Below are 26261 nucleotides of genomic sequence, written 5' to 3'. Positions count from 1 at the left end.
TGTCTGCCGTGTAGCAGCCCTTTCCTTTTCCATTTACACCCTGACCAGGAATCATGGCAATTTTCCCTCATGCACTTGGGACCATTTTCTAGTTAATATAACTTTCTCTTAAATTATGCTAAATTAGAAAATGATTGATTCATTTTCTAAGAGTATAGGCTCTCTATTTAACTAAAAGCAAATACAAATGTTTTCACTTTTAAAGAAAACGAATCCCCTAAAGCAGATTTCTTAAATCTAATTATTGTATTGGGAAATATTAATTACTAAAATATCATACTTTAACATATATATTAACTATTTTCTCACCTGGATATACCTAAACTCTGGAATGTTTACTTTACTAGGTTAAAATCTCAATCTCATTAAGAATCTAATTCACTCCACAAAAAGTTTACTATCTGGAATATAAAACTGGATATATAATATATAAATATTATATATAATAATAATATATACTATATAAAATAATAATATATAAATATTCAGATGTTGTCTGAATCCAGAGCCTGTTAGCGTCTGAGCAGCTACACTTGCTTCATTTATTTAAAACATTGGACGCTTTAAAGGTGATCTAAAACATGGAGGAATGATGGCAGTTGGACTCATTGATCTCTGCCTTTTAAAAGTAATAATCACGGGGCCTGCCCAGTGGCGCAAGCGGTTAAGTGCACGGGCTCTGCTTTGGCGGCCCAGGGTTTGCAGGTTCAGATCCTGGGCCCGCACTGATGGACCACTTGTTAAGCCATGCTGTGGGGGCATCCCATGTAAAGTAGAGGAAGGTGGGCACTAATGTTAGCGCAGGGCTGGTCTTCCTCAGCAAAAAAGAGGAGGATTGGCATCGGATGTTAGGTCGGGGCTGATCTTGCTCACACACACACAAAAATAATAAGAATAATAATCACAACAATACAGTGCTCTGAAGGGTCTTATTTGCCTGAAGTTTTATCCTGTTCTCCCTCTCTCCAGTCCAGAAGGATTCAAGATTGGGCTTTAAGATAGTATTTTTTGTTGCAATGACACTTTTCTTTTTAGGACTTTCAGTTCTTTTCCTGAGTCACTTACCCATCACTTGTACGTGGGAACTAGCTTATTTTGCAGACACATTTGACCCTTGAAAGTGAGGATTGGGGATTTTGAGATCCTTTTTTCTGGGGTCACAAAACTTAGTAGCGCTAAGGATAAAAGAAAGATTTCTTCTATGCTAACCCTGTTCTCCACCCACAGAATGTTGCTCAAATGGAATGTTATGTGAAAATTTAAAGGTCCTGTTTTTATTGTATTTCAGAAGTATTCCTACAATATCGTCTCATCTGAATTTTGTTGAGTTTGCGTTTGTTTTCTTGCTCTTTACTTCAGAAGGAAAAGGAGAGCCTAAATGAAGAATTACATGAATTGAAGAAAGAAAATAAGCTTTTGAAGGAAAAAAATGCTCTCGCAAACAAGAAGAAGGAACATTATGAATGTGAAATAAAACGCCTCAATAAGGTAAGGTATCAGGCTGGGTCAAGCTGGGAAATCCAGGAAGAGGGCCGTGTATGAAGAGCACGTTCCTGATTGGGAGTCAGGACACAGTCTACACTGCAGTGTGTTCCTGGGCCTAGGGGCTTGCATGGGAGCTTCTCTGTAATTTTATAAATGACTCCTGTCTGCATCTTTCAGCCGTACTTGGCTAAGGAGGCTTTAGGGAATTCATGTCCCTGCAAAGAATTATCATGAAAAAGAGAAACGAGGAGAAATTATAGAAGACAGCAACAACATTTTTTTAGTTCGAAGAACCACATAAAGCAAGTGGGTGTTTTCAAACAATAGCGTATCTCTTGGTCAACCACAGAAGTTTCCTGAGGAAACAGGCTGCTCTTTAAAATCGTCACTGTGGAGCTGGGTGTGATGCAAACTCTATGGAAGCATGCTAAATGCCAACCCCAAGGCTGAGATGGCCGCCTTCCTGAGAATAAGCCTAAAACTCACCTCTAATGGGGGGAGAGGGGGTCAGTGGCGGGGCGGGGAGTAGATCTATTAGGAAAATGCGAGTGGTTTAATGCCTTTGCTCCAATTTAACCATTCAAAGCGGCTACCCATGCATTGCTGCAAAAGGATGATGCATGAGTGTCTGTGTGTGTGTGCGTGTGTCTGTGTTGTTTTATGGACTAATAGCTTAATTTTCTGGGGGAAAGGATCACTGACTTGTTCAGGGTAAAAATGAAATCCTTGGCTGTTGACTTTTCCAAGAGCCATATCATAGGTGGCCCATTGGAATACTTGTAGCATATGGTTGAGTCGAGATAGGCATCTCTCAAGCTAGATATTTCTCAAACAAAGGCACAGAAATTGTCTTCTAAAACAAGAGTAGGTGATTGGCCTTGGAAACGTGCTCAACTCCTGTATTTTGGACTGTGCCATGTTGTAGTTAACTGGTGTTCAGAAGTGTCGTTTAAAGACCCCCGAAGTGTTATGTATGTGCCTGTATAGTCGACAGGGTGCTTTACAAATGCAATGCTATATTTGATTTGTTTGTGGGGCAAGTTATTCAGGAGAGAATGGGAAATTGGAGATTGACTTTATAAACAATGTACTTCTCTATCCTCTCAGAGAGAAAAACAATGTTTAGAGACACAAATTCAGGGCAAATGAATTTTCCCTTTTATTCTCTGCTGGAAATCCTCCACAAGTGAATTAGAGGAATGAACATTAATTGAGATATTTGAAATCTCTCTCATTTTTGATATATGATTTGATAACTAGTCTTCTATTCTCTAATTTACTTCTCTGAATGTAGGCACAGGGATATAAAAAATTATATAGAAATTAGAACAGCCAACAACTCTGGTTTTTGCTCATGTCCACGTGCACCCTTCATTTTTGTGTATCTGTATTTATAGTTAGCAGAAATTTTTTAAAAGTTAGTAAAAATTTTGTAACTCTCGTGATTATAATTGTAAAATCTCATTAAGAAAAAATAATTTGAGCAAAATTCAGATCTTTATACAAGTGTAACCTTCTCAAAGAGGATTTTTCTGGGTATCCTAATTAAAATTACATACCTCTAGTATTTCTTCTTTTAATTTTTCCTTGAAATTTATTGCTATATATGTTTAATGTCTCATATTTATTATCTTGTTTATTTCCTGTCTCTCAATCTTGATTGTAAGCTTTCATGAGGATAGGATTTTTGCAGAGCCAACTTCTTTGTTAGGCATTATAGGCACAGTGTTGAGGGCCCATTAACATGTTTCATTTCTCTTAAAATCAGAAGAAAAAAATGAACTTTGAGGTTGAAAAAACATTTGTGGGGTTGGCCCCATGGCCTAGTGGTTAAGTTCAGCGTGCTCCACTTCGACAGCCCGGGTTCAGTTCCCAGGCGCGAGCCTATACCACTCACTGGCAGCCGTGCTGTGGCAGCGACCCACATACAAAATAGAGGAAGATTGGCACAGATGTTAGCTCAGGGCAAATCTTCCTCAAGCAAAAAGAGGAAGATTGGCACAGGTGTTAGCTCAGGGTGAATTTTCCTCAGCGAAAAAAAAAGTTGTTTTCATATTAATATTAATGTATCCATCTTTCTAAGAACACGGTTATAAAATATAATTTTCATATATATTTATTTGAAGGAAGGGACTCACAAAGACAGCTGTCATATGTGTCCCTGAGTTTTTCTATTTTGTTCACTGCTGCATTCTGAGTGCCTAGAATAGGGCCCTGTTCATAGTATGTTCTTAAATATTTGTTGAATGGCTGAATTAATTACTTAATTAAATTAGCTAGTCCATAGTATGTTCGATAGTCAATTTTGGCCCTGAGAGTCATGCTTTAACAGGCATAACACATTACTTATGAGTAATGAGGGAAAATAAAAGAGTGGTTCAAGCCAGAAAAGATTTCATCTTACATATCTATACCTTAAACCGCCGCTTAAAAAACATTGATATAAAGTGATGAGCTATGAAAAGAGTTTTTTTTATCATTTAGCTCATGTATTAGTGTCTAATGAAATGTGAGAAATTGTTATTCTATTTTATAATGTAGATTTTTCTTTTCTTTTCTTTCTTACCACTGTAATAAATAGAAGTTATTCAAAAGGTTGATTTGGGTAGCTGATTGTGCACACTATCCATCATAGCATGGAATTTTGGGCCCACTCTACTCGTGCAAGTGGACTGCCTGCTGACCCATTCCCTCAGCAGAAATTTGTAACATGTCAGTTTAGTAATTAACATATGGTTCTCAGAAGTTCATACAACTGTGTGTACTCAATTCAACTTATTTGCCTTGAAGGAAATACCCAAGGGCACTGTTTTCATCAAGTTCTTGAAGAGAAGCCAGATGTTTAAACCAAAGTCAGATAAATTACCTGAGCCTAGTGAGCCGGTGCCACCCATGGGCAAAAGTAATTTGTCTGACATCTCACCATTGTGAGATGGGTAGATCTGTTCAACATATCTGTGCTGATGGTAATTTACTATTCTAGAATAGGTTACAGGTGTTTGTTCAAGGAAATTGGAAAACCCCAAGATGGAATGAATGTCTATTAGACTCACCTTTCATTTATGACTCATTTGCAAAATTTCTAGAAGCCTGAATAGCATGAAAGGTATACCAGGAAATTCAAATATAACAAGACCCACAAAAATAGTCTATTCATAGGTATAGGATACAGAACGAGCATATTTAATTGTCTTGACTCATTTGGCTTCCCCACCCTAGATTCTCTCTACTACTACTTACACATTTTTAAAAATTATAACCATTATGATACTTTCTATAACTATACAGCTTAGCAACAAATTCTAACAAAAGGTAAATTATTAAACAACTTTTGTTGTTTCTTTAAATTCTTCTTGGAGGAAGAAAAAAGTTCTTGTTTCTCTTACACAACTTCCTGAAAAATGATATTTACATCAGGCTAGACAGTATCCAGAGACTGTAAGACATTCTATTAGGAAATTTCTAGTCTGTCTACACATATTTAAGACGATAAATTTGTTTTTATTTTCCTACTTTTATGAACACATTGTATAGTAATGCAGGGAAGTGAGTTACTAATAGTATCATCAAATGGACATCATTGAAGCTGCTAAAGAAATAGTCCCAGAGGAAGTGAGTTCTTGGAGCTCTGAAAGTGATCCTTTTCTATTTGTATAGAGACTCATTTGATAATGAGCAAGTAGTCATACTGGGTGCAGCTCTGAGACCACACCAGTATGAGGTGGGTAGTGTCACAGTTTTTGGCAGTCATTTTATTGAACTCATCATGAACCAAGGTCTTCAGAAGAGAGTAAATGTCTTTTATATGATCTGACAAAGTATAGTATATATAAGAGCATCATGCGCTAATGAGTAAGGATGATAATCTTGTTGGCAAATCTAAGTGTCTCTTGTTTCCTTCACCTCCTCACCTCATAATGAACACACCAAGTTGTACCAGATGTCAAGAAAGCAGAGCACTCTTTCCACCCTGTATCAAGTTAATGGATGTTATACTGGAGAATAAATAAGACTGTAGCTGGGCCAGGGCATGGAATGGTGAGGAGGACAGGGCAAAAGAGCAGCAGTACAGTGGCTCTAATGGATAGTGAATCTTCATGGGTTCACACTTCTTTGGGTTCCCCTCTCCTATTGGGGGTGTAGTTTTATAGCAAAATATTACTCAAAATGTCATCTGGGACCAGCAGCATCCGCATTTAAGAAATGCAGATTCTCAGACCTTATCCCCAGATCTACTGATTGAGGATCTCTGGGGCACTGTCCAGGGATGGGCATGTTTTCTACCTCTCCAGGTGATTCTGATGCTCCCTAAAATTTGAGCATTATTGATAGAGTATATATTTGGTTGAAGCGGAGAATCTGAAGAAAGGCTATAGATATGTTTCCTTTCGTGGTTGGCTAGGTGCAGGGGGCTCCGACATCAAAAGCCCTCCTAAATAACAATGGGAGTTAAATAACGTAAGCATCATCGTGGAGAAAAGAGATTCTGCCAAAAAAATACATATATCCTAGAAAATCAGAAAGAAGAAAGTTATTCAGTCATGAAAGTAGCATTAAAAATGAAATTTTACCTTGCAGGTGTGTTTGAGATGATTGCAAGAATTATAGAGGAATTCATATGATGTGGTAACTCTTAAATCAACTATGTGCTTATCTTATAACATAGGCTCTTCAGGATGCCTTGAAAATCGAGTGTTCTTCATTTCCTGAGGACTGTTTGGGAAAGTCTGAAATGGAGTGCTGCCATGAGGAGATGAGAACAGAAATGGAAGTTCTTAAACAGCAGGTGAGAAGTTGAAAGTGGCATGATCACGTGGAGAACGTAGAGCCCACTGTTCATAAGCCTTTGGACATTTTGGAAGACTTGCTATTCAAAATACGTAACAGGTTTTTGCATTTATTTTCATTAGAATTATCTAATTTTAAAGATTGATGGGAGAATATAGATTAGCTAGCCTAACTCACACTTTACAAAAGAGAGAATTGAGTTTCAGATGGGTTAAATGTCTTGCCCAAGATCATACAGTTAAAAGAAGGGCCATACTAATTAACCTTTTGGTAAGATTCTATTAGCACTGGGTCTAGAGAGTTTCATATAGACATGATTTATTTTGGAAACACTATTAACCCAAACTCTGGACCTTTTCAGAAAATGGTAGCAGCAAGGCTGGTATTCTGCAGCTGCTGGCCTCCAGGCTTCTGAACAATGAGGGCAGTTTTAAAGGGAACACTCTGCATTGCTCATAATCACTGAAGAGCCAGATCTGTTCATCTACCCCACATATGGATGGCACCACCTAGCAATTTACTGATGCACAATGGTTTCCTCCTCCCCACTCACTCCGTCTCACTCACTGATGTCAAGTGAACAGCGAGAGTAAAGGATGCCTTCTGTTAGCTTCTGCATGTATTAGCAGCACAGGGCTGTGGGGATAGAGTGCTGCCTAAATTATTTGAGTCTAAATTTAGTTCAGCCAGCTCTGGAGCTGGCTTAGCTGAGGGGCCACCCATGCATATTACATCTCTTTTCCTGTGAGAGGTTAAATAAACTAATGTAGGTAAAGGGCTGGAACAGTTCACGGTAAAATCGATAAATACAGACTATCTGTAAGAATTCCAATCCCTGAAGCACATATTGTCATTAATACATTAGCAATGGACGTGAGGATGTCATAGAACAAAGGGCTGGGAAGGATTATTTCTCTGATGTCGCTGGGTGTGATTCGTTGGCTGTTTTGCTCTGAACAAGTGCCAATTACAAGGATTCTTGATGCAATACACAGAAGAATTGAGCAATTGTGATACTGTTGTTGTTATTTACTTTATTGTTGTTACTTCATAGGAAATAGCCTATCTGTAAATCTAAAAAATTCAGAGCACTTGATGGTAAAGTTGAATTTTCTCTTTCTATCAACCCCATTTGAATAATCAGCTTCATTACATTCACGATCAAATATATAGCTTAAAAATAAACCCATGAAGAGGGCCGGCCCGGTGGCGCAAGCGGTTAAGTGCGCGCGCTCCGCTGCGGCGGCCCGGGGTTCGCTGGTTCGGATCCCGGGCGCGCACCGACGCACTGCTTGGTAAGCCATGCTGTGGCGGCGTCCCATATAAAGTGGAGGAAGATGGGCACAGATGTTAGCCCAGGGCCGTCTTCCTCGGCAAAAAAAGAGGAGAATTGGCGGATGTTAGCTCAGGGCTGATCTCCTCACAAACAAAAAAAAAAAAAAAAAAAAAAAAAATAAACCCATGAAGAGAAGAGGGTAGTATTCAGAATGTTAGGGCTTTGCCAAATTCTCAACCCCTAAAGTACCATTGACACTAGCCAGGATTCCTCTGAAAAAAAGCACTGCTTATGTTCAGACACTTGAATCATCTTCGATGCTCTCATATACTGTATACCACATGTGAGAGAGTCACTCTTACACATGGAGTTTATGCTAATGGTTTAGTTCATATTTGATACAGACAATGACAGGTGTTCTTCTTTTCATAACTCCCAAGAGTAGACCAGAACCCACCTCCTTAGTGTCTGTGTGGCTCTTTTGCTAACTTCCTGCGTACACATTTTAACTGCACACATTTTTAATTGGGCGCCCACAATCAGTACCTCACCAAGTGCCACGTGAAACACTAAAGGATTTAAATTTACAAGGAAACTGAGCTAGATTCTTGGCCACCTCACTAAAGTGACGCCATCACTATCAGTGTTGTGTTTGATAAAGTGTTCAGTTCTGATCAGGTGGCTTCTCCCATTTCAAATGCCTCTGGTAATTGTTTACAGAGCATTAGGTTAACTGTGTCTAAAATTGAACCTCAGCTTTCAACCAAAAAAAACCCAAAAACAAAATGCCCGCTTGGCTGGGTTTAGTTCCCTTACAATGTTTCTGGTGAATAAAGCCTGAAAATTAAATATTTATATCTGCATCTAGATCTATATCAAATGTTTCATTTCTTCCTCTCTTGTCTATTATATTTTGTTCTATTATTATTGACTTAAAATTGATAAACCTCTAGTTAAAATTTGTTGCACTGTGGGTGGTGACAGCACAACATGCATTAGTATGAGTAGACAAAAATCCAGCTACTAGGTTCCAAAGTAAGTTGTAATTTAAATCATGGTTTTAGAGAAATTCCTTTGCTTCATTCCCTAAGTTTCACTTGTTTTCACAGCTCCACATATTAGTCTCCAAGCCATCAGTCAACACTATGCCAATTAAAAACAACAATGATTAAATCTGTTTTTCTGTTTGGTTTGATTACTTTTCTGGAATATTTGGAGTACCTCTCAAGAGGCATTCCACTAAAATATTACTCTTTTTTTTAATGATATACTCCAAAATTACTTGCAAAGGGCAATACTTGTGAATACTTTTAACAATCATGCTTTGCTTTTTCACATACATGAGCCTTTCATTTCTATTTTTTGTTCAACTTATAATTTATATTTGGAAACCTTGGCATGTCAATATTTAGCGGCTTCACTTAACAGCTGTTGTCAGTGAACTATCTTTTAGATCTTCAAGCAGTATTCATGTATCAAAGTCTTCTTTTGGGGATGAATAACTTGCTCCAAAACAGTGATATTGAACACTAAGACAGAGTCGTCATGGTAATGGAATATACAGCAGAATATTTGGTGAAGGGAATTTTTTTCAAAATAGCCGTATTATTACTTTACTTCCGAATCCCTGGTACATGCTTAAGGGGGAAAAAGCTGAGAACTGCCCTTCTAAGCAAAGCGAAAGATAAAATTATAGTCATATATATCAGGATGGAGTCCCACCAAGAAGACATATTTGTGAAAAGAGGATAGGAATGCCTCAGATTGGACAAGCCTGCATAGCGCCTCTTCTGAAATCCTTTGGGTGACTAAAGAGAAAAGGAAGCTAACAGTAACAGCAAGTTAATATTTCCTAGGTGCAAATATACGAAGAAGACTTCAGAAAGGAGCGATCAGACCGAGAAAGACTCAATCAGGAAAAAGAGGAGCTACAGCAAATTAATAAAACTTCTCAATCCCAGTTGAACAAGCTGAATTCTCAGGTATAAGTCAAAACAAAATCATCTTTACCAGCACATGTGTATTTTATTTTTATTTTCTCATTTAAGAAAAATCAAAACTTTTTGGCTTCTGTTAATTGACATTGGATGTTTTTTAAGAGGTTGGCACCTGGGATGAAATCATTCTTAAACAATCTTGTAAGGAGATGAAAATGACTGGAGATTTCTTTTAACTTAAGTATATTAAGTAGTTACACAAGAAATTGGATTCCAAAGTCTTTTATAAAATCCAATTCTTTTGATCTTTTTCTCATAATATTTATCTTGGTGGAATGGGAGTTGAGCTACCTCGTACTCAAATTCAAGACCGAAACACTCCAGTACAGTGAAATTGTTTCTAAATTCTTGTCATTTTCTTTGAAGGTCTATGTTGGCATGTTCCTGTCTTCTAAAAACACACATATTTCTAAATGTCATTTATATATCTAGTGAACCCAAGAATTTTGTTCAGTGGGTTCCAAGATTTAATGTTACTGGAGCACTCTCTGGGAAGCCAGATAATGTTAGCCAGTTTATTGACATAGAATATATTAAATGTAAGCACACTAAAATTATGTGTAATAGAATGCATTAAAAGTGGACTCAGGAAGTTGCCGTGATGGATAAATATTGATGTTAAATAGAAAAATGTAGCTAACACAATTTTGGCTTAAGAAAAGAAAATGAACCACAAAATGTTTGATTTGAAAAATCATGCAAAGCTTTTCAGTAAGTAGGAAATTGTTGTGGGACATGCTGTGACAGCTCTGTAGCTTCAAGATTCTTAGTCTTAAAAGAAATTTTAAAGTATTTGTCATCCTCTTCTTCCTAATACAAAGTAGATTTTGAATTAAATTTAATTTCTTCTCTGACATTTTTTTCAAGGATTAACTTGAAATTCCTAATTTTACATGGAAAAATTATTTGGCAGAATCATTTCCTTTCTAAGAAATTGGAAGGAATAAATTAGTATGCTTTTCTGAAAATAATTCATGCAACCTACTTTATATAACAATGGGTAAGAAAATGTTCTGATTACTCTTGGTGAGGAAATTACTCTTTCAATTTTTCTGTCTTACATGCAAAGCCACCTTCATTTCTTTTAAGTTGTCACTACAGAAATTATTTTACTTCCTGCCATATTTTAATTTTATTTTTTCTATTACATTAAGCTCAAATGGATGATAAATCGTGTTTAACATTGGCAGTGTCCTTGCCATTATAGAAGTTTTAGCAGAGCCAGGAATACATAACCATCTGCTTATGTTGTAGACTATAATCCACAAGAAATTTTCATTCCTATGTCATCTGTAAATTAATTTTTAATTGATATCGACAAAATAAATGTACTGTCTAAGTACATTGTGGTTGAACTGTGCTTATAAACTAAGGGATGGTCTTGGTGATAGCTTAAAACTATCAAAATTTCCTTTAAAGTAATGATAGTGCAAACATTTATTTTTCAAAAGTCTCATTCACTATGGTAAAAGGATGACAGAATTCACAAAAAGATGTAGTAGGTGGTATAACAATCTGTGCTAAATGTATTAACAACAGATTAAATGCCATGATATAGTACAACTGGCATTACCTTATTTAAATAGCATATTATCTGTGGTCCAGATGGACCATTTGACCAAAAAGGAATTTTTAGGTCACATCATTCTGGCACTAGTTGCTTACATACCAGAGTTTATTCATCACTCTTCTATCACTGAAGACATTTTAAGTCAATGATTTGTAAAATAGGCAGTGTGGTGAAGTAAAAAATAATTATGGATACTTAGAAGTAGGATTAAGGGGTAAAAATCCCCTTCGTGCCTGCTTTGACGATCGATGATGACCTTGAGATGCCTTAAGAAAGTAATTCAGCTTTTATGTGCTTCCTCTTCTTTATCCGTAAAATGACAAAGTTGGACTAGATGATCTCTAAAATCTTTCTTATACCTCTAAAACCTGTGTCTCCAAAATAAGCAACCCAACCTCTCTCAGTGTACTCACCTGTAAATGTAGATAATGATACCTTCCTCATGACTCCACGAAGTTGTTCTCAGGGTTGAGCGAAAAAAATCCATACAAAAGCGTCTAGCTCAGGTCATGGCTCACAGATATTTCATAAATGATTTTAGTCTATTGGAAGGGGAAATTTTTAATAGTTTCATTTAGTTGTATAAGCAGCATGCCACATTCAGTTCCTTGTAAGCAAATTTTGATACTTTCTTTCTGTAAGGCATTCTGCTATGTGCCGTGAGGGAATAAGAAAATGATCCTTGCTATCCTCGTTTCAGCTCTCATACTGTAAAAAGTGTCCTTTTTATGGTCTATTTAGTCCCTTGTTTTTGCATTTTTGTGCTTTTTGTTGGTGATTTCGTTGTTTAAAATGATCCCCCAGCATAGTGCTGAAGTGCTGTCTAGTGTTCCTAAGCACAGGAAGGCTGTGATGTGCCTGACAGAGACATGTGTTAGATAAGCTTCATTCAGGGATGAATATAGTGCTATTGGGCATGAGTTCAATGTTAATAGATCAGCAATATATGTTAATAAGGTGTATTTAACAGAAACACACATAAAATAAGATTATGTATTGATTGGTTCACAAAAATGGAATGACCGGAGGCTCGCAGGAACCAAACCCTGCATTTCCCTTGGAGCAGTGGTTCAGGATTCGCTATTTCAGTGTTCACGGTGACTTTATAGAACAGAACTTCCACAAATAATGAGAAATGACTGTACATAGTACACACTGGACTATAAAAAGTCACATAGTAAATGTATAAAGATGAATGGGAGGACCAAGGAAGGAGAGAATAATTCTGATAGGTGGGACTTGGTGAGGTATCACATAGGAGGGGACAGTTGACCATGCCAGATAGGGTGTGGGACATGGCGTGTGGGGATGACAATAACATGACTGAAGAGTCAAAGAAAAACCAGCTTTCTGTAGGTGTGTCAGATGCTGAGGGAACCCAGGGTGGGTGACTCTGCTTGATGAGGTTGGGCCTTCAGTGGTGAGAAGCCATAAAGTATAGCAGTGTGACTCTGAACAAGTTACTCAGCATCTCATGTCTCAGTGTCCTCATCTGTAAAATAGGGATAATAATATTAAGTATCACATAGGAGCGTGGGGAGGATTCAGTGAGTTATTATACATAAAGGACTTAAATCAGTGTCTGGCATATATTAAGTACATACAAAACTTCTGAAATTTATTGTGGAAGCCTTTGAATGTACAGCTGACCAATTCCAATTACATTCAATAAGCAGTGGAAGCTGTTTCTGTATCTATATCTATGCCTATGTCTATGTCTATGTCTATATCTAAATATATCAACTTAAAACTGAGAATTATAGTGGCCCCAACAAGTTGGAATAACAGTTTAAAACTATCCAACTTTCCAAACTTTATTTGGGAATTTCAAGACAGAACCAATGTGTGTCTGTAAAATCCCGAGCTTGACTGTTTTTGTTGGCATTATTGCTATCAGTGCTGCACCCCTTGGGCTTCTGAGGAGGTCACTGACAGCTGGGTCAAGGGTAGCTTTAGAACTAACCATTTGAACTCTTTTTGATAAACAAATGCTTTTGTTTTGTCTGTAGATAAAAGCTTGTCAGATGGAGAAAGAAAAACTAGAAAAGCAATTAAAACAGGTACGTTGATCCTTACCTAAATTCACCAAGCCCTCTTGCCATGGTTAGAAATGGCAACTTTAAGTTCTACCCACGCATTTATTCCCAAGTATGACAGTTCCTCATGGTCCCAGCTAAAGGCATATTCAAGCTCTGCTACAGATGGCCTGGAATAACCCATGCTTTTCATTACCGACTAAAACGTCAGTGGATCAATAGCACTTAGGAGCCACCAAGGCCTCTCGACCCTAACGCTCATGAAAAACACCTGCTTTACAGAACATATCACCTTAGTGTATGTTCACGCAAATGGAGATTTCATCATAGACCCACAAACACCTGGGAAATACATTTCCTTGGTATTTCTCACAGTTGCTTACACAATTTACAGTGGAAACTACGTCAAAGATGTTTGCCTCTTTTGAGAATATAGAATACCTTCTTGGGCACTGAAGCATTCTATCCCACTGGTTCTCTAGTGGCCTTAAGGAATGAATTTTCTTTCTCTTAATTCCTAATTTCCTCTCAGGACTTTAGTTATGCCACAGGAGTCTGGCTACAATTTAAGAAACGTATTTTATGGCTCAGTGGCTGGTTCTTCTTAAATGAGGACCCTCTGTGAAGATAACTTAGAAACATAAACTTAACTCTATATACCTTTCAATGTTTCTAATTTCTTCAAAATGGAAAAATAATTGTAGTTTCACCTTAAGTAAAATTTGGCCTGTGAGCCCCATCTGTATCCGTCCAGAGTCTACATTAGCATGCCTACTATTTTGAGTTAGGATTATGCCAGATTTAGGCTCAACCTTCATGTTGAAACCAACACTTTGGGTTGTATAAAGCAAGTGTCAAAGTGTCTCCCCAATTTCACCCACTTCCAGTGAACCAACAGTCTTGTTCTCCTCAGATATATTTCCCAACCTGTAACTGCGGCTTGGGTTTCCACCTGCGGGATCCATGTGTACCAACCGGTCCCAGAGCTGTGCAGGATCAACAGAAGCACCCAGTAAGTAAGAACTGGCATTTCAACAAATAAGTGCTTAGTATTCTCTTTTGGTAGAAATTATCTCTGTTATTCTGGAATTTTGGCATATAATATTGTCTACAGAAAGAGCCTGTATTTCATGTCAGCCTCTAGTTTGTGGTTACAGTGGTCAATGTACGCCATAATTATCTTGGGGACACTATATTCACAAGATACAGAGATATGAATAAATTAACTGAAAGGTATCAAATTGAGCTATGATTCCTTGAATGAACATAAAACATTTTATATGGGTCATTTTTAGTGACACACCTGACTCTACCAAAAGGATATTTTTGTGTATAAAGAAAAGCAAAGTGAATCTAGCAGAACAGTCTGGGAGATGCCTTTTTCAGTTGTAAATTTATATTGAACTACTATGAATATCGCTACATCTGTGCAAAATAGTTTTTGACGTTTTCCAATTGAAAGGATATTCTTAAAGGATCCAAGAAAAAGTGACCCACTTAAGTTACTCTCCATGGCTGTGTCTACCCAGGCAAAATGAAATGAACAGTGGAGCAATTATTTGTGAGTGGAATTGATTTGGACAGTCAACCTGAAATAAGTCAGACCGAAAGCACCCTTCCCTTCCTTCTCAATAGCAGTATTCCACCCTCCCCCATGGTCTGGATGCTTGTCTCTACTGTTTTGCCTACATAGACAGAATCTTTATATAGGAAAAAAAATTATGCATTTTTATGCATTTTGGATTTGCTCAGACAACTCCCCTCCCCCTTAGTTTTTATTAACTGTGTTTCTAATTATGCAAAGAATCTGAGATTTTAACTGGAATTTTATCAGCAGAGCATTTATGGAAAGCGTGATTCTCTCGGTTGCCTGAAACTTCTCATACTTTTGTATTTGAGTGTGACTCAAAGCCCTTCTCCAGGGGAGGGGATAATGTCTCTTTGGGTGGCAGAAAGATGTCAGAATTTAATGAGCTTCTCTTATTTGACCCTAGTATGACACAGCCTGCTGCAGAGAATTTGGTTCTTTTTGTGTTGTTGCTGGTTACTACTGTCTGCTCTCTCTCCCCCATTTGTTTTTCTTTACCTGTTTGCTTACTTTTCAGTCTTCACCAGAAACAATTCTGGGAATCTCCAAACACAGTTATCATTCCTTAAAATTTTTTTTTTCAGAATGTAGAAGTAAATTAAGATTATGAGAAACATAAAGAGATAGATATTTACTTAGGAGTTAGCTCTTACAGGTTGGGGAATTAGAGAAATAGTCTTGTGAAAGGTTGACTAGAAAACCAATGAGTCATTCAAGTTTATCTAGAAGTAAAAATAACTGTTTTCTTCAAATCTTCATTTATGGAAAGAAGGCAGAAATTTGCCTGCTATGAAAGTTCATCAGACTTTCCCTATCAGTTATAAGCTCATGTGAAATTATCACCAAATAGAAGTCTGTATTTGAAAAAAGATTCCAACCCATGTATAATAGCCTACATTTTCAAGCAGTATACAGTTAAACAAAATCTCCGTGTAACAAGAGAATTTACAAAAACTCCCAGAGTTAATTTAAAAGAATATTTCATGTTTCATGCTTATTTCTAAGGCTGAATGCAAGCACATGCAGTAGTGTCTGTAAAATTACAGTATTTGCACCGTCTTTTGGCAACTCTCCTGGAATATAAAACCGAGGCTCACGTCACTTATCCTATGTGTTATTTGAGACACCTAAAAATAAACGAGGAGATAAAAAACAGAGGTGATCTCATTTCCTCTTTTAACTTTTCATGGACCAAAAGGAGCCAAGAGCCTAGGTGTCTGAGTCGGGTAAAGTGGGGTCAGGCTGTACTAAAGCAGCCTCTCTTAGTGTCTTGTCGGGTAATGGAACTTGGGGGAACTTGGGGGGACTCTCAGTGGTCTAGCGGGTCTACAGGGGTACATGCTCCCTATTGGCTCACTGTCAGAGAAATTTTCCCTGAGTTATTTTCAGGCGGTAATTGAATCATAGAACAAAAAGTCTATATTCTCTGTCTTGGGGACAAGGAGGAAGCCAGGGTGAGCATTTGGAACAGGAAGACCGCCTACCTCATGGGCAGGTAAAGCTGAAATTGCTCCTTTCCAAGTGGTTAGATGCAAAGATACTGGCCTTGGAACTGTATCTTGAAATCTAGGTCTATAGATTAAGATTTATTCAATGCAGTGTGTGTGACATATTCCCTGATGTTCAGTATCTAGTTGTTCTTGCTGGCGTAAACCTAGGAGAAAATCCCACGAGAAAAATCCAGTCTGCCTTGTGCTTTCACTGACTCTGTAGTCTAAACTATCTGAGCAATTGTGAGACGAGTTTCTGCAGCGGACAGCACCAAGGGGAAGGTCTGGCTTAGATATCTTCCTTAAACCACCAGAAAACATTCAACTTGTAATTTTTTTCCTGGTCTTCCTGTTGCCTCCTGTGTGAGGGTTTTAAAAAGAGTATTTGTTGATGGTAAATTGCTTTGTTTTATTTATGGGCTATAGTAAGTTTTACAAAAGGGTTTATACTTCTGCAGATATCCAGAACACATCTGTTTCACAAAAAAGAAAATATGCCACAACCCCAAAGTAGTAGAAATTCTGGCCAAACACACAGCAGATTGAGGAGGGGGGTAGGGAGATGGTAATAGTGATGAGGGAGGTAAGAGAGATGAGCAAGATTGGCAGCAGGTTTGAATAGAAACTACTTTTGTGTTGCCTGGGTACTAAAAGCCACAGAGTACAATTATATTGTTAATGTGCCACCATGTTGTGTTTGAAGTCTGTATTGCTATAATAATGTTTTACTGTTCCACACAGCCAGAGTATCAGTGGTATGCTCCTGACCAGTTTCCGCCAGATGTGCAGCAGAAGGCAAATGGTAAGACCACAGCTGTATCGAGCATTCTTTCATGTTTACATTTTAATGGGATCTTTTGGGGAAGTTTATTCAACATACATTCATTCGTACTCAGGGAGGACCTACTATAAGTTGCATACACAGTTCTAATTTGATGCACATGGGGTTAAACTGAGCTCCTTAGGAAGAAGAAAAAATGTTCGAATGCAGAAATGCATGAATCTCAGTTCTTGCTTCTGTTCCTATACCAGCCTCAGAGTCAGTATCCCATCTGGGGTTAGAAATGAAAACTTTAAGCAGAGCTGTGTTATAACAACAACAACAGAGCTCTGGGATTCTACTACAAAGGACAGATGCACGGTCACTGTCCCAGGTGGAGTTTGCTAGACAGATGTTTTAAATGTCACTGGCAGACAGACAGAGGAAACCAAAGGCTCAGAACTGTGTTCCCTAATGACTAAATGTAGACTCCAAGTTCAGGCCAGGGTTGCCCACAACACCCACCTCCAAGTACGCTGGGAAAAACTAAAAAGTCACCTATGTAAAGTACTCATGATTAAGAGCACTCTTTTATTTTATTTTTCTTTGGTTTAGCATTCTCCTCCTTCTTTCCAGGATCTGCTATACTTTCTACTGCTTGTTTCTGTGGTCTCATGAGGCCACCCAGGAGTGGGCTGTATAAACTGGGCTATAATCATAATCCCACTTCTGTTTTCATCACCAATAGTCAGAAGTCAGCAATGTCTGCTACATGTTTAAAAATCTTGTGTGACCCTCGCCTGTGCCTCTAAGTTGTTAATATCCGGAGATCTGAATCTATCTGGAAAAGCTGAAGATGAGCCACATTCCACTTTCAGGCCATACTTGAAATTTGATCTCATTTAGTTCAGATCTGAGATCACGGAATTCTAGTTTTTAGTACAAGGAGTCCATTATGGAGTGGAAGTAGGGAACCAGGGATAACACATGTAGTTTTGCAGGTTGTGAACTTCATAAGTTCAAGAGGGTCTTCATGGTAGTCTATGTAAATGGAGCCTCCTAGAGTTGTACAGTACACAACCTGGACAGCTGTACATGGCAGCACTGGGAGTGGCGAAGTCTATAGCTTACAGTAGCATCATAAAGAATAAAGATAAAAAGTGAGAACTCTGTAATAAAATGTCTAGGTATTTATCAGAAAACTATAGGATTTGTTTTTTCTTTTGTTGGTCTGGAATGAATATTAAAGATATTTTCTCCCTGAGATGGAATTTAATCACTAGAAAATACAATTACTCAGTAGAGAATTCAGTAATATCATAAGGCCATTATATATCACTATTGGATTCTACCTGAACCGGTATTACAGAAGCTAATCATTACATAAAATAGAAATGAATTGTGATGACCTTCAGAAACTAAATAAAATATGCAAAAATAGAATTTTATATTCAATGTATAAGATCTACTGATTTTTGTCTACTTAGGGAGAAATATAATGAGTTTTGTGATGTATAAACATGCTGTGTGATAGTGTCTACAGATGAATAATCCCAATAAAAAAATGGACCTTTAATATGTACTAACATAAATATTTTTAAAGCATTGTTTTAATCTTCACAACAATGCTATAGAGTAGGCTTTATTCTTATAGTATTTTACAGATGAGGAGACAGAGGCTTGAGAATTTAAGTATTTCCTGAATCCTACAGTTACTAAGATTTAGCCTGGGGGTTAGATTCAGATGCACAAGACTCCAAAACCTGTGCTTTGAGTCGCATCTTATAGCAAAAATACCCCACTTACTATATTAAAATTTTCTGAAATTATAGCTATAAAAATGAGAATGAGAGAGCTTTAACTTGTAATTATATGACTAGTATCTAACCCTCAATAATTTCTCCTTCCTATGAACTCATAACATTTATTATCTGTGCTACTCACTTGACGTTTAGAACATGACAGGGAAAAGGCACAGGGCTATGTAAGAATAAGTATGTAATAAATATGTTATGAACTAATCTATGCTTGGGCAGCCCTGGTGGTAACTAGTGGCGTATGTTGCCATTTGAAACCTGTCCTTCTCCATACCAACACAGCTCTGCAGCAGACTGTGACTTGTCTGCAGCAGGGACGAGGGCTGATCACAGCTAGGGGACCACCCTAGAAAGAAATTCCTTACTCAAAAATCTACCAGTTTGGGATTCCTATTGCTCCTCTTCTAGCTTCCAAATCTGATGCTATTTCAAAGCTCAAGTCAGGTCAAAAGAACTGACAGAAGCTCTGAAATCATCCTTGTCACAAACATCTCATGTGCCATTATTTAATTTCAGTAGTGATTCTGGCTATTTTTGGCTTCGTTTAATTGGAAAGCTCCTTTTGATCTGTAGATCCAACCCAATTGCTCAGAATTCTTAAAAAAATAATTTTGTGGTATTGATTATTAAGCAAATATAGACTTAGAAATCTTTTGATTATACAGATATTTTTATTATGATAGTAGTCATTGTTTTATTGTATGACTAACATATTTATCCTCCATTTTCAAGAATATACTGCTAGCCAGTATACCCTGTGTTTTTGACTAGAAATACCAAAATTCAAGCAATGGAAGGAAAAATGAGTGGAAAAATTAGACTCTGTCGCTGATAATCTATAAACAGAAAGTATCTCTTAAAACTCTTGCAAGTTTTATTTCTGTAATAAATACTTAAAATATTTTATTTATATTTAAATGAAAATGACTCTTTTCAGAAATGTGGATATTTAAATTAATATTAGTTAATATGAGTGCTTTATAGATTGTCTTAGTTCTCAGTTTTTATTAATTTCCTGTGACTCCTGACAAATTGACTTTTCTGACCCCATTATATTAGCACATTATATTTTTATCCTAGTATCTTCCCTTATAATTATTCCTCTTATGACAATTTAACCTGAAATACTGGCTCTGATGTGTATACATTAAATATTTGTAGAGCAGTGGCCTTGTGATTTTTAAAAGGTACAGTGGGTAATAGACAATTAAATTTCTGTGACCCCAGTAGACGCCCCCTTTAACATTCCCAGGCCTGGGCCAAGAATACAGGGAGAACTGCATCCTATATGTGTAAATATTTAAACGTCCTGAATCAAGCTTGGAAACTGTTAGGATAGTCTATCCTCCTACCTTGGTAAATATATATACCTGGAAGGTCAGAGTAAAATTTAGAATGCTCAGATTCCAACCACTTCCGTACCAGAACACAGTGCCCTGGAAGACCTGAGCTGTGGCCCATCCCTTTCTCTTCCCACCTCCCCACTGTGAGGGGTCTTGAGTGTGAATCTGGGGACAGCTCAGCTGGCACATTGCAGTTTCATCCATATACCCCTCACCACACTACAAACAGCACCCCTTGGCCAGCCTTCAGGCCTGGGGAAGAGGACCACACGAGGCCTGGAAGCAGAGCCGAGGTCACTAGGGCAGAGAATTTTGGGGGGGGTGTGTGGGTACCAGGATCCTGTTCAAGAGGAAGGCAGGCTCACACGGTGAAGGGAGGTATGGCCAGAGGAGAGGCAGAGCAGGGTCCTCTAAAGATGGGACACCCAGTAAAGGACTCCCTAGCCAGGGCCTAAGGCCCGTAGGTACTGAGTACCACATGGCACAGTCTGCAGGTCAACTAACTTCCAGCTTTGCTGTCAGTTACCGTCTGTGGTTATTTTAGACTGCTTTGGAGACACATTGAAAATCAACTCTTCTTTCAAAAACCAGAGATTTACATAAAGGTTTTCAAGGCTTTTGAGATTTGCTTGGCTTTCTCTCTGCATAGCATTAAATAACGGTATTTTTATACATTAAAGTCCACAGATGTTAACGGGTTACAGTTTTGGTTTAGAAACACGTGATTTTGCAAAGAACATTTTAATCTCATTTCATCTGTTATCAGAATGGAATGCAAAATGACTTCCATGTTTCTAGAACAATTACGGCACAGCAGAGTTAGTGTAACCTTGAAAACATATTGTTTGTTTCCTTTGTGAAATGTCAAAAAGCTACGTTTTCTGACTATATTGCATGCCAGTCACTTCTGTACCTTCCAGATTTTTCATATGGTGCAGAGTTGACCTTTGTCTTATGAGCTGGAGCTCAATTCTTATATATTCGGAAAGGCATGAAATGTAGGCATTGAGATTGTGTTGTGAGCAAACGTAATTATTTCTTTACAGTATAGAAGATGAAAGCCCAGCTATTGTAACTGGCCTTTACTAATGTCTAATAATAACTAAGTAACTGAATACTGACTGCATTCCTTTCCTAGGGCTGCCATAACAAAGCACCACGAACTGCGCTTAAAACTTACTCTCTAGAAGAGAAGGCTAGAAGTCTGAAATCAAGGTGTGGGCAGGGTCATGCTCCCTCCAGAGCCTCTAGGGGGGCACCTCCCTGCCTCTTCCAGCCTCTGGTCACCCCCGATGTTCCTTGACTTGTGGCACATAACTCCAATCTCTGCCTCCCATCTTCACATGGCCGTCTTCCCTCTGTGTCTGTGTCTGTGTCAAATTTTCTTTTTCTTGTAAGGACATCAGTTATATTGGATTAGGCTAATCCCGTATGACCTCATATTAACCTGATTATATCTACAAAGTCCCTATTTCCAAATAAGGTCCCATTCACAGGTACAGGGGTCAGGACTTAAACGTATCTTTTAGGGAGACACAGTTTAACTCATAACACTAACTATATGCCAGAATCTATTTTAGGTGTTTTATATATATTATCTCATCAAAACCTTATAGCCACCCTATGAAACAAGTACTGCTGTGTCTCTGTTTTATAAATGTGGAAACTGAGGCAGAGAGAGAGAACGTAAGTTGTCTGAGTCCACACAGCTAGTTATTGGCCGGGACATACACAGCCCAGGCAGTCTGGCTCCCAAGCCCACGTTGTGACCGCTAAGAATCATGGACGACTCCATGCTATACATGACCTAAAATATAATAGGATTGTAGTTTGCATGTATTTTATTCAAATAAACTCTGACCGTCCTATCTTGAAAGCTAGAGTCTTTAGTTCTCAGTTTGTGTCTTTTTATAACTATCTTTATATCTAAACATTACAGATAATTTTACATTGGCAAAATGGCTGGACTAGCTGGAGTTCTCAGTTCCCAGCAGTATGAAGAGAGAAAGGAACCAGTGTAAATAGTAAAAGCTGCTTGAGTGTAATAGACAGAAGAAAATTAGTATAATTTTCAATACAAATGGACAAAACATTAAGAATATTTCTTTTATAAAATATATTACTTTCTTAATTATTTTGCCAGTGGTTAATAAAGAATATTAATCAAAATTTAGAGAGTTATAATTTTATGCCTGTTTCTAGATTTTTAGAAAAGAATTGCAGGAGAAATGCCTTCTCACCTTATAAAGCTATAAAGGTCAGCATCTCAGTAAACTCAGTGATCTTGCTAAGGGAACATTAAATAAAGTGTAAAATGATATTTACATGTACATGAATATATGAAAATATAGGTGGTAAGTATATTCCTATTCAAACATGGATTTTATAAGCAAATGCTAAACATTCTAATTAACAACTATATATATATAGTGTATATATATGTATATAGATTACATGTGACAAGTCTAGACTTATTGTGTGCACTTTTGTCATCTAGGCTCTATCTAATCTGTATATATAGACATATTTGTCATATATACTATATATTATACATACTATATATTACATGTATATATAATATATATAGTAGACATATATATACTGTATTGTATGTAATATATATATAAACAAATATATATCCAGATAGATAGATAGATAGAGCCTAGATAAGAAAAACGCACACAATAAGTCTAGACTATTCACAATTCTACTATGTAAATAAAATTGCAGTAATTCTCTAAATGGAAGATAAAAATCTACAGGGAAAGAAAGCAAGGTATATATTATATATTGCATCCCAACTAGGAAGAACCTTTACTTACCTGGGTTTCCTTACTGTTCCTGCCTAAGCATCCACTTTCTAAGAGGTTAGTGTGCATGCAGAGAGCAGAGCCCGCTCAATCCTTTTAACCCCTCGTCTGCATTGGTACTCCCTCCCCTCTTAGTAGCAACTGAACTTCCCATTCAGCTGATCCTTGATGTGGACTCAAGACATGGCTTCTGCCACCAAGATCTCTGGGTCCTACTCAGATCACGTCAGCCTCTTGCTACTTAACCTCCACTCTTGTGAACATAAAAGCATAGAGTGTAACAGATACCATCCATAAATAACCAGGCACACAATTAGTGAGCGGAGTTCTTCACCAGCCAATAAGGCAAAGCTGACTCTTCCTAGCACTGTGAGGACCCATGATTCCTTTGTGGCATTTCTCTTGTCCTGCCATTAAAAGCATGGAGCCCAGTCACATGACAGAAGTCTCTTCTCGCCTTCGCTGTATGGGGACACTCTGGCTTCCCTTCAAGGAACTGAAAAGTTGTCTTAGCTCTCGTTCAGATTTCCATTCTGCCATGGATTCTCTTGTGGGCCACAGCCTCTCTCCATCTAAAACATGGGGATAATGACCCTTGCCTCTACACCTGTTTCACAAGGGCACTATAAAAACTACAGAGGAACTGGTTTTTCTTAATGTTTTAAGATACCCAGGTTTCATTAATGGAGTAAATCTAAACTTCAGATTGGTTATATCAGTGGATTATGTTTCTGGGTCCAAACTTATGTTCTTACCATATGAGATATCTTTTTAATGTAATGGCCACAGTTCTCATAAGCATATTTTTTAAGCCTGGAAAAGTAACTTATCTCCCTTTTACCGAAATGTTTGTTTAGCATGTCTTTGAAATACCAAATGCAGGGAAGCAAGTATAAAACATTTTACATATTCAAAGTTGTTTTCATAAATAAGGAAAACACCTTATTTCTTGGCATTTATGTGATTTTTTTTTTTTTCTGTTGCCATGAGTAGATTTCTTGGATTTTGTCTTCCTCACGGTATTTATTTGTGGCATTCTATCCCGGTCCTACTAAAATATGCCATATTTTTCACATTAGTCTTCATGATACACTAACACATCTTAAGAACTGTGATCTTTTCTATGGCTCTGACAATAATGTGCCCAGTACCATATTTTAAAACTAGTTTACTTGGCAAGTTATCTTTCCGTGGGGTAAGCACTGAACCAAACAGCAACATACATGACTTACTTTCATAAGCAAATGTCCGAGCCACCAAAATGCCAGCAAGAATGAGAAGTAGTAAAGAATGTTCCTCTTCAGGCCTGATTAGAACTAGGCCACAACTGATTTCACAAAATGGTAAGCATATGTCAATGCTTAAAATAATAACCCTCCATTTCCCGCCTCTTGATTTCTCAGTGTAAACTTGGGGGAGCTCATGAATAAAATATTTCTTTTTTTACCAGCCTCGAAGTTGATGTTAGCCCTAAGCCAGGAGAAGAGAAATGAATTTTTAACTTTTAATCTGAAACATTTTCCTGCTGTTTTTCATAGGTTTCTCCTCAGAAAAGAAAGTCCATCAGTAGAAGCACACGAGCAGAGGGAGAGCTTGGCTGAGGGCCTTCATTTTTCTTTTCACTGTGGCTCTGTTTGCTACAACTGCACATCATCTACTCCATTATTTGTGCCTGGTAATGTTTCACTTTGGCATGGGCAGAGGAAAAGGCTTGTGACAGCTGAGATCCTGATCAAGTCTGAGGAGCCAGTATTATACAGCCAAGCACAACTTCCAGTTGTCTCGAAATGGGATTTGGCAGATGGATTATAGGCCACTCCTTGGACCTCTCTTCGGCATATTGCTGTTGGATTTACGGAGGTGATTTCATGATTTCAGCAACTCCACTTTTAGTGCAATGATATTGTGTGTTGATTTAAATATATATTCCCTGAGGGAAAAATTTCTGCAGTTGTAAATTTTTAACTTTGCTCCCATTATATTTAAAGGGGCTTAGTTCTTTAGCTGGTTTAACTGGATACTATGTTGGGATTAAAGAGGTGTATATATTTCCTTAAACTAAATGATTGGTTCAATCTGAATAAAATGATAAACTTGAAACTATTCTTTAAACAGATAATTTCTTTTAAGATGACAGGAAATTGCGAGCCTACTTCATTTTCATGTGGACTAGATTATGAGGTAAAGTCCTAATATGATGGTGTTTGCTTTGCTGCGTTCATATTTACTTATAGAAGTAGTTCAGAGATGTATGGATTTGCAGTTAAATCTGTGTTTTTCCTTCCTATGGATTTGAGTAATTATTAATGAAAAACATAATTCTGACTTCTCAAACCAATTAAAATGGAAAACGAATGTATGCAAATTTTATTGCAATTCAATTATACAGTGGCATGACAGATGTCTGAAGATTAAGCAGATTTAAAAGTACTTAGTTCACCCATTTAATAAGGATTCTGCTAAGACCAACTGGAGATCCTGCTTGTGAGGAGAGGTATAGCAGGAGTGTGAGATCCATGGAAGTCCAGACTTCTAGAAGTACCTGAAGAAAACCAGGAGCATCAGCTGAAGCTGACGTGAAAGAAAACAATCCAGATGTACTGTTGAGCCTATCTAGTTCCAACTTCCAGAAGTTATGCTGCTTAATTCCAGCTCTTTTTAAAAAATTTCTGGAAATGCTTGAATCTTCGTGTAATGGGAAGGTGAAAGAGCCTTAGGCAGTTAAATACTTTCAGTCTCGGTCTTGAGCTACTCAAACATAATTCTTGAGAAAGAATTATCTTTCTCTCACATGAATTCTTTAATGCTTTGTTTTTGCTGCTACTTATTAAGGAGACAAATCATCCTTGGGCAATACTTCAGTATAAGTGAGTCAGAAAAACAACAGAGTTAACAAGTCAGTTGCATTGAAACATTTTGGCATATTTTTTTCTTAATTTCTATTTCCTCAGATTAGTGAAAAAGTCATTGTAATATCAACTTCTAGTGGTGGATTAAGTTTGTCAACTAACGTGTGCCCACCAGAACAAAAACTGAACATACATAGCGGAAGTACCCCTTGATAGGCTTGTTATGGGTCAATTCAACAGAAGTAAAACATGATTCGACCATCCTATTACTATTAACGAAGTCATCCTGTTACTAATTAGCAAGTTGCAAGATTGTGCGAATGCTAACGTAATAGGAGAAAATCCAATTTCAGTGAGACCTAATTTAATTTGAACTCCCTGTGGGTGACCACAAATGTGAGACGAGGACCCCTTGCTCAGAGTGCAACTACCATTCCAAGAAGATAGATTTC

General features: G+C 37.6%; 1 protein-coding gene across 1 annotated transcript in view; it reads left to right on the top strand.

The window, feature by feature from the left end:
- Positions 1-25129, top strand: part of TNIP3 (TNFAIP3 interacting protein 3) — a 92010-nt gene extending 66881 nt beyond the window's left edge. The window contains exons 8-14 of the mRNA XM_058550633.1: positions 1360-1488; positions 6152-6271; positions 9406-9531; positions 13126-13176; positions 14066-14164; positions 16972-17032; positions 24499-25129. Coding sequence (XP_058406616.1) covers positions 1360-1488; positions 6152-6271; positions 9406-9531; positions 13126-13176; positions 14066-14164; positions 16972-17032; positions 24499-24530 — 618 coding nt within the window. The 3' untranslated portion in view covers positions 24531-25129. The remainder of the gene's footprint in view (positions 1-1359; positions 1489-6151; positions 6272-9405; positions 9532-13125; positions 13177-14065; positions 14165-16971; positions 17033-24498) is intronic.
- The last annotated feature ends 1132 nt before the right edge of the window (positions 25130-26261 follow it).

Source organism: Diceros bicornis, chromosome 11 (assembly GCF_020826845.1).
Source record: "Diceros bicornis minor isolate mBicDic1 chromosome 11, mDicBic1.mat.cur, whole genome shotgun sequence".
In the NCBI taxonomy this organism is placed as follows: domain Eukaryota; kingdom Metazoa; phylum Chordata; class Mammalia; order Perissodactyla; family Rhinocerotidae; genus Diceros; species Diceros bicornis.
The sequence above is the reverse complement of the archived record's forward strand: the minus strand, read 5'-3'. Positions and strand labels throughout refer to the sequence as shown.